Source organism: Anomaloglossus baeobatrachus, chromosome 1, assembly GCF_048569485.1.
Source record: "Anomaloglossus baeobatrachus isolate aAnoBae1 chromosome 1, aAnoBae1.hap1, whole genome shotgun sequence".
Lineage (NCBI taxonomy): Eukaryota > Metazoa > Chordata > Amphibia > Anura > Aromobatidae > Anomaloglossus > Anomaloglossus baeobatrachus.
Window position 1 is genome coordinate 697,218,863 of NC_134353.1, and position 9,298 is coordinate 697,228,160.

Sequence of the window (9,298 nt, forward strand, 5' to 3'; positions counted from 1 at the left end):
TCTTTCTCAGTGCATCACAGGTGTCTGGTGATCCGAGCACGCTGCCTTCCAGTGCCAGCTTAAATGAGATTCTGGAAGCTATGAAACACCCCAGGTAGGTGCCTCAAGTAATGGAATAAAAAATGTAAGTAAGACACTTTTAGTTTTAAACCTTTGACAACATTTGACGTAAATTTACGTCATGGTCGGAAAAGGGTTTTTGCAAAATGAGGTAATCTTGCCTCATGGCAATCATGTGAGAGCAGGAGCTGTGTCTGCAAGATAACCGCTAGGAGCTCGGTGCAAGTGATGGCCGACCTTCGGCTGTCACAGTGAGGACCAGTGCCCGCACCGTCCCTGGCTTTTGAACCCCATTAATGTTTCGATCAATAGGGATCGCAGCATTTGGGGGCTGGGAGATGAAGTGCACTCTCTCTTCCACCTGATTTGGGACTCCCACGATGTAATCACTGGTTCCGATAGTTCCCATGATAACCTGAGGACAAATGACGAACTCCAGGTCTGTCAGCTATGGTGGCCTGTTAGACCATACCAGGAGCATGGTCTAACAGGCATTCTGTCAGTGTTACTCTGACAGGTATAATGTATTGCAATGCTTGTGCTTTGCAGTACATTAAAACAGCAATCAGAGTAAAAGGTAAGTAATTCCTTCCATAATTACTCTGTAAATTACAGTAAATAAACACACACACCCAAAAAAATCCTTTATTAGAAATAAAAAACACAAATTCCCTCATCACCAATTTTATAAGCCCCAAAAAGCCCTCCTTGTCCGGCGTAATCCACGGACCTCCAGCGTCGCATCCAGCTCTGCTGTATGCAGGTGACTGGAACTGCAGAAGACACCGCCGCTCCTGTCACCTCCACGCAGCTAATGAAGACAGCCGCGCGATCGGCTGAGCTGTCACTGAGGTTACCCGCTGTCACTGGATCCAGCGGTGGATGCAGCGGTGGCCGCGGGTAACCTCAGTGACAGCTCAGCTGATCGCGCTACTCACCGCCGCTCCGGTCAGCTCCACGCAGCAACTGAGGTGAGTAGCGCGATCAGCTGAGCTGTCACTGAGGTTACCCGCGGCCACCGCTGGATCCAGTGACAGCGGGTAACCTCAGTGACAGCTCAGCTGATCGCGCGGCTGTCTTCATTAGCTGTGTGGAGGTGTCAGGAGCGGCGGTGTATTCTGCAGCTCCTGTCACCTCCATGCAGCGGAGCTGGATGCGACGCTGGAGGTCCGTGGATTATGCCGGACAAGGAGGGCTTTTTGGGGCTTATTAAATTGGTGATGAGGGAATGTGTTTGTGTTTTTTATTTCTAATAAATGATTTTTTCAGTTGTGTGTGTTTATTTACTGTAATTTACAGATTAATCATGGAAGGTTTCTCCGGGAGACGCCTGACATGATTAATCTAGGACTTATTGGCAGCTATGGGCTGCCAATAACTCCTTATTACCCCGATATGCCAACGCACCAGGGCAAATCTGGAAGAGCCGGGTACAGTCCCAGAACTGTCGCATATAATGTATGCGGCAATTCTGGGCGGCTGCTGACTGATATTGTTAGGCTGGGGGGCTCCCCATAACGTGGAGCTCCCCATCCTGAGAATACCAGCCTTCAGCCGTATGGCTTTATCTGGCTGGTATTAAAATTGGGGGGGACCGCACACCGTTTTTTTAAATTATTTAATTATTTATTTCACTGCACAGTATAGACACGCCCACCGGCTGCTGTGATTGGGTGCAGTGAAACACCTGTCACTCAGCGTGGGGGCGTGTCTCACTGCAACCAATCATAGGCGCCTGTGGGCGGGGAAAGTAGGGAATACGAAATTGTTTTATGAGCGGCCGGCTTTTTCAAAATAGTAAATGCCGCCGCACCAGTGTGAATGCCGTGCAGCGCCGCGCCGGGGATCGGGGGAACGGTGAGTATGAGAGAGGAGGGGAAAATGACCGACAGACTGTGAGAGAGGGACAGAGATAGTGACGGACCGACAGAGAGAGAATAGAGACCTAGAGGGAGAGACCGACTGACAGAGAATAGTGATTGACAGATATTGTGACACATCACTCGTTTCCAGTGTTTGACTAGCTAGGTCGTTCTGCAGGTCCGGATCGCTGTTTTGTCGTTGGCCAGGTTTGCCTGTTTGACAGCTCACCAGAGACTCACCAGAGACTTTGTAGCGATCCTGGCCAGGTTGGAATCGCTGGTGGGATCGCTGAAAGTCTCAGTGTGTAAAGGGGCCTTTAGTCTATGCTGGTGATAGGTCTAATATCCTTAACAAATCTTCAGTGCAGACAGTCAGCTTGTATTTATCTGGAGAAACATTGTTGTTGCAATTCCTCTCCCTGAGTCATCTGGAGATAACTTGTTTGTTTTCTTTCCCCTATGTGTTCTTTAGAGCTTGGTGGGGTTGACTAAGCACTCACCCCATCCGTTCCCTAACTAGGACCTATTTCAGGGTCAGCCAGGGTCAGGTATCCAGAATTGTTGTTTCTTCTTGATTCTACCTCACAAAAATCAGAATAGAGAGCGCTCAAAAACATTGTGGCCCAAAATGGTACCAATGGAAATGCCAACTCGTCCTGCAAAAAAACAAGCCCTCATATGACTCTTGTTGGCAGAGAAATAAAAAAAATCTATAGTCTTCAAAATTCAGTGATGTAAAAAACCTTTATTTTGTAAAAAAAAAATAATTTGTTAATGTGATAGTAGACAAATCTTAATTAATATTAATCTTAAAACTTTGGGGCCAAAGCAACGTTTTACTGAAGAGAAAAAAAAAAAAGTTTTTTATTTTCACAGCCCAATGTTATACAATTTATGTGAATAGCTAACAACACCTCTACGAAATTATTTTAGGGGCGGTGTAATTTCCAAAACTGGGTGGCATGGGGGGTTTCCACTATTTAGGCACATCAGAGGCTCTGCAAACGTCCGGTAATGATTCCAGCCAATTTTGAGGTCCAAAATTCATATAGTGCAAACAAATAGTAGTTATCCATCAGATATGGAGTATCCCTATACTCGGGAGAAATTGCATAACAAGTTGTATGGTGCATTTCCTAATGTTACCCTTCTGAAAATGAGAGAAAGTGGGGTTAAAATAACAACATTTTTATGGTAAAGTTATTTTGTCATTTTCATGACTCAACATTATAATATTCTGAGAAGCATCTCTTGGTTGAAGGTGCTCACCACACATCTAGACAAATTCTTTGAGGGTCTGGTTTTCAAAATGGAGTAACTTGTTAGGGGATTTCCACAGTTAAGGCACATCAGGGGCTCAGCAAACGTGACCTGGTGTCCACTATCTATTCCAGTCAATTTTGGACTCCAAATTGTGCTTCTTCCCTTATGAGCCGTGCCGTGAGCCCAAACAGTTGTTTTCCACCACATATGGAGCATCCGCCTAGTCAGGAGAAATTGCACAACAAAATTGTATGTCTGTTTTTCTCCTGATACCCTTGTAAAAATGAAAAATTTGGAGTTAAAGCAATATTTTTGTAGGAAAAGGTAACATTTTTATTTTTTCCTTCCCCATTGCTTTAGTTCCTGTGAACCACATGAACTTCTTGGATGTTGTTTTGAGCAGTTTGAAGGGTGCACTTTTAAAATGGTGTCACTTTGTGCTATTTTCTATCACCTAGGCTTCAAGGTTGGTTTAATTTTGAGGTGGCTCATTTTTTGTGAATTTTGTTGTAAAAGTGAGAAATTGCAGATAAACCTTTTAACCCTTCTAACTTTTTATCTAAAAGCACTCTTTTTTTTATTTTTTTTATGTAAAGTAAACGTGGCACATGTTGTTTATTAATGGTTTTTTGTGATATAACTATTTGGTTGAAGGGCATAAAATGAAAAGTTTGAAAACTGCAAAATTTTATCTTTTTTTTTTTTTTTTTTTTTTTTTTTTTGTAAAATTTTCATTTTCATAAACTCAAATCATAGCGACCAAAATTTACCAATAACATGAAGTACAATGTGTCACCAAAAAAACATTCTCAGAATCACCGGAAACATTGAAGCGGTCCAGCGTTATTATTTTTCAAAGTGACACTGGTCAGAATTGTAAGATTTGGCCTGGTCAGGAAGGTGAAAACAGGCTGGAGGGTGAAGGGGTTAAATACAAAACAATCTTTGTGGAAATGTTCAGATCTCTTAGTGATATAGTTTGAGATTTTTATGTACAAATGTTTTTATTTGCTGTTTCATACTTCATACAAGAAAAAGAGGCCAGACCGGGGGATACTAATAACTGACACACAGATCGACATTGGATCAGAATTGGATTGAGCACATAGAAAAATAGCTGTCTATTTTTGGGGGGACAAAGAGGAGAAAAAAAATCTGATGTGTGAATTTAGCTGGAGAGGAAGTAGCCTTCTGCAGCCCTCCTATGAGATCTGTGTACTGAGCAGTGACGGTAGCCGCTATATGACTGAAAGCTGGCGACTCTTGGGAGTAATAAAGTTAATTTCCTCCCAGTAGCTGAATGTTCAGTAAAGCAGCTGGCAGCATTAAAATGCTATTTAACCTGCAGATTAACTCTATATCTGCAGATTAATAGTGTTTGGGGACAATACAAGTTTCCTTTTAAAGGGACTCTTTCAGCACAGAATGCGCTTGTGTATCACGGCATGGACAAACTTAAGTGCATCTTCCCACCTGCTTGTTTGCCATCAATCTCCACCCTTATCTGGTTCTATGAAGCCAGAGCTGTCAATCAGAGGAGGGAGGTGTAGATAGAGGGGAAAAAGCAGGTGGGGAAGTGCACTTAAAGGAGTTATCCAGCTTATTTTGCTATTTTTTATTTATTTCACTATTGGGCTACATTGGGGCAGGTAAGTAGATAGTGACTACCTACCTGCCCTGCTGTCGGCCCCTCTCCCACGGCTCAGAGCGGTCCATGTGACCGCTCCTGCCGGAATTTTGCTGCTTCCTGTGACGTCACGACCACATTGACGGCCACACAGCAGACCTCATGTTGCCACCCTCCTGGGCGGGAACAGTGTGTGGAGTCCCCGCCCCCTTCCACGCACCCTCCCACACATCCCCCGTACTTTCCCTGCAACCTCCCAGCCCGTGACCTAAGGGTGGGGCCTGGCGGCGACTGCCACGGTGTCACCGCCAGCACTGGGCCCCCTGCTGAGGATTGCACATTTGAAAGCACTGATGAGAGGGAGTGCTGCGCTGCGTCTCAGCATTGTCCCGCTGTCTGATATGGCCAGAGCAGACAGCGGACTAACGTATAGCAGCGGCGGGGACCAAGGAGGGGTAAGTATGTATTGCCTACATGTATTCTCTGTGTGTGGGGTGTCGGTACAGAGCGCCGTGTGGGGTGTCGGTACAGAGCGCCATGTGGTGGGGGGGGGGTCGGTACAGAGCGCCATGTGTGGGGGGGGGGTCGGTACAGTGCGCCATGTGTGGGGGGAGGTCGGTACAGTGCGCCATGTGTGGGGGGGGGGGGGTCGATACAGTGCGCCATGTGTGGGGGGGGGGTCGGTACAGAGCACCATGTGTTGGGGGGGGCGGTACAGAGCGCCATGTGTAAGGGGGGGGTGGCGGTACAGAGCGCCATGTGTGGGGGGTGGCGGTACAGAGCGCCATGTGTGGGGGGGGTCGGTACAGAGCACCATGTGTGTGGGGGTCGGTACAGAGCGCCATGTGGGGGCATTGCAGAGCCCTGTGTGTGTGTGTGTGTGTGTGTGTGTGTGGTGCAGAGCCCTATGTGGGGCTGTTATTTCCAATGCTAGAGTGAGACTAGGTCCGTGCTGGGCCGAATACTGACAGCCAATGAGTGTGCAGAGGGCGGGTCTGGACAGTGAGGCTGGGCAGTGCCAGCTCTGACTGAAGTTTGGCACAGGAAGATGTCAAGTTTGGTTGAGCTGCAGGTAAACAGAGGTGCAGAGAATAAAGTGATAATTCAAGAGGAACAAAAGTTAGAAAACATAACACCCCTACATTATTTTTTGTTATGACAATACAGCACAGATTAGCTTAAAAAAAAATTTGAGTTTGTCGGACAACTCCTTTAACTGTTTGGCCACGCCATGATACACCAAGCACCTGTTCTTGGTTTCAACAGTCATTCTGTCGTCACAGTGTCCCTTTAATTTCTCCTGTGGCTGTACTGTAGGAAAATTTAACACTCGATCATGGAACACTTTATTGTCAGAGGTTCCTTAAAGGGGTTGTGACTGCTTCCTTTATCAACCTTTTGACCAAACGAGCTATCAACAGGAAGTGAGCGAAAAGGCTGGGAGACAGAAGCTGATTGGATGCAGGGCTTGCGTAACGTCACAATCGCACAAGAGCATCGGCACCGCGAGCCCAGTCACCACTGGAAGAGCGCAGATACGGGAGGTGAGTATAGGCTTTATTATTTTATCTCAAGAAACCTGTAGAATCAGAAAGGGTTGTCCTAGTAGTGGGGACAACTCTTATAAAACAACCCAAGACAACTCTTATAAAACAACCCAAGCCTATTTAAATTGGTCTCTCAGTGTAATGGCCTGGTCTCATAATATACTAAAGAGTGCTGACTGAGAGGTTAAAGTGAATAACTTTGTTTTTGTGGGTCATATATATCATATGATCAATCACACAGTATCCTTTGACATACACTTCATGATTCCTCAAAAACAGCAGCAACCTGTAAGCAGTATCACATGATCCTTTACGGAATTTGATTGGCTCAGACAAAATTTCTCTCAAGCCTCTTTTCTCAATAATGACTTTAAATTGCTGTCACATATTTAGATAGAGCAATTTTCAGGATCAGTTTTTTAAATTTGACCAATGTTGCACATAAGGTAGATAAACATGTCAACATGAAAATGTTGCTCCTTATATGCTGGAGCAAATGGCAAGAGATCATCTGCTAAATTGAGGAGGTGGAAATCACAAAATTTTGTGTATCTAAAAAGTTCAAAGGTATCTAGTAGGTAAAGAAATATATGCAGTGACATGAGCCAGTCAGTTATCCCCTTTAGATTATACTGTATTGTATAGTCTCAATATATAGTTTTAAAAAGAAATGGGATTTAATGGTGGAAAGCATTCCAGGCTGTGTGTTTCTCTTGTAGTACCGGTATTCCACTGCTGTCTGAACAGAAGGGTCTGCCTCCATGCTGCTTTATCAGTGCTGAGGTTGTACATTGGCTGGTCAATAACATAAGCTGGGTGCAGAGTCAGGTGATGGCCATGGACATCATGCAGGTAAGAAACGTCTTTTCCTATGACCACTACGAACACATTTTGAGATGGGTTTTTTTATCACAGCTCTACTTTTTGTTTTGCAGAAGATGCTGGATGAACAGTGCATAATGCATGCCTCTGGTGAAACGCTAAGAACTTTCATCTATGGATTTTACCTTTATAGGATTTCTCCTGAAAAGGATCCTGATAAAGGTAGTAACCTGGTCTTCTGATTTGTTAGTGAATTACACCAGAATTTACATTTATCATCTGGTTTACAGTCACTGTTTATCTTTGTATAAATGTTCTAAACTGTTTCTTTGTCATAGCAGCACCAAACCTGCCCCAGCCAAACACCTGGCATTCTGCTGCAATGGAAGATTTCACTGCTTTCCAGCGGAAATGGGTTGAGGTGGCGCTAGTGGAAGAGGAACTGCTACATTCTGAAATCCCACCATTTTTGTTGCCTTGGTTGCCCAGTCGACCCGCTTCTTATGCAAGTAGGCACAGCTCTTTCAGCCGCAGCTTCGGAGGAAGGAGCCAGGCCGCAGCGCTGCTAGGTAGCCGCCCGTAGAGGGCAGAGGAGCTGATGGAGTGCCAGGTCCAAGAGAATGATCTCCTGTGGACCACCTGTTGCCTTGATGGTTTTGCTAGCATAAATATAGATTTATACTTTTATTTTTTTATTTCTTCAAAAAGTTCAAACATTTAGTATAAGAAAGTCTCTCCTCCACAAATGGCTTACCAACATCAGTACCTCAGGAAAAATAGTCACTCATTATCTATAAAATTTGATTGACTTTAAACCATTAGAAATGTAAAGTCCAGATGATATCTCATGTGATCTTAGGCAATGATCTTCATTTTCGTAAAGGCTGGAATATGTTTGTTTCTTCCTTAAAAACTGCTTTGTTGTCATCCAACATTTTTCAAGACTTTGGTCATCAATATCCTTTCTACATGGCCTATTTCATGTAACAAGGAAAGCAGACTAGACTAAAACCTCCAACATTACTGTGTCCATGTGACATCATTGGTTCCCCTCTTGGTTGACTGGCTGTATAGCATCTCCAGCAGCTCCTCCCCACCGGGTATCATGTAAACTGCATGCATTGCATTCATCCAGAGCATTGGAACAAGCTCAAATACCAGTTGTCTAACCTCTTACTTCTGGGTGTTTCTACCATATGATTATGACATCTATGAATTGGACTCGGTGCATGTTTGATTGTGACCTGTAAGTAATAATGATATAACCTACCGCTTCTTTGTGTTCTGCATGCTTGCTCTAGTTAGTGCATGCGTTAGAGAGTCAGCTGCATGATGCTATTCCCATCTTCTCGTTAATACTGGTTTAATTTCTTTGGGCTTTTTTTTACATTTTTTTTTATCAGTCATAGTATTTTACAGAATCAAATTGTCTTGTCTTTCCTTGCCTTGTGTAGCCGCTACTGTGCCAGAGCAGAGGACTGTAACTTTGGATGTGGATGTTAACAATCGTACTGACAGACTGGAGTGGTGTAGCTGTTATTATCATGGCAATTTCTCCCTAACCGCTGCCTTCGAGGTTAAGCTACACTGGATGGCGGCAACTGCTGCAGTGCTTTTTGAGATGGTACGTAGATGATCTCCCTGTAAAGGAGGCCTCCTTATATTGCTACCTGTCCGTTATTAAACTCCATCTATTTCCTCAATCCTCTGTAGGTGCAGGGTTGGCACAGAAAGGCTACCTCCTGTGGTTTCCTCCTTGTACCTGTTCTCGAGGGTCCTTTTGCTTTACCGAGTTATTTGTATGGTGACCCATTGCGAGCTCAGCTCTTCATTCCTCTCAACATTAATTGCTTGCTGAAAGCAGAGTGTGACCATCTATTTGAAGGTATTGAGGCATAGATAACATGTTCTACTCATTGTCTATCATTGGTACCGTTTTTCTTGTTTAATATCATATGTTTGTGGATTTTTGGCAACTTAACCCTATAAGAACTGGGCAATTTTTCATTTTTGCCTCGCCTTCTTTCAAAAGCCATACGGTGTCCATCTGACCTATTTTTATGCCAATATAACTTATGAAGTCTTGTTTTTTACAGAATGAGTTTTACTTTTAATTC

At 44.2% G+C, this 9,298-nt stretch overlaps 1 protein-coding gene across 1 annotated transcript in view; it reads left to right on the forward strand.

Annotated features, from left to right (window-relative positions):
* The window catches only part of DEPDC5 (DEP domain containing 5, GATOR1 subcomplex subunit), a 65,020-nt gene that overhangs the window by 47,955 nt on the left and 7,767 nt on the right, over positions 1 to 9,298 (forward strand). Inside the window, exons 15-20 of the mRNA XM_075322129.1 lie at positions 11 to 94; positions 7,079 to 7,211; positions 7,295 to 7,403; positions 7,520 to 7,750; positions 8,636 to 8,805; positions 8,895 to 9,066. Coding sequence (XP_075178244.1) covers positions 11 to 94; positions 7,079 to 7,211; positions 7,295 to 7,403; positions 7,520 to 7,750; positions 8,636 to 8,805; positions 8,895 to 9,066 — 899 coding nt within the window. The remainder of the gene's footprint in view (positions 1 to 10; positions 95 to 7,078; positions 7,212 to 7,294; positions 7,404 to 7,519; positions 7,751 to 8,635; positions 8,806 to 8,894; positions 9,067 to 9,298) is intronic.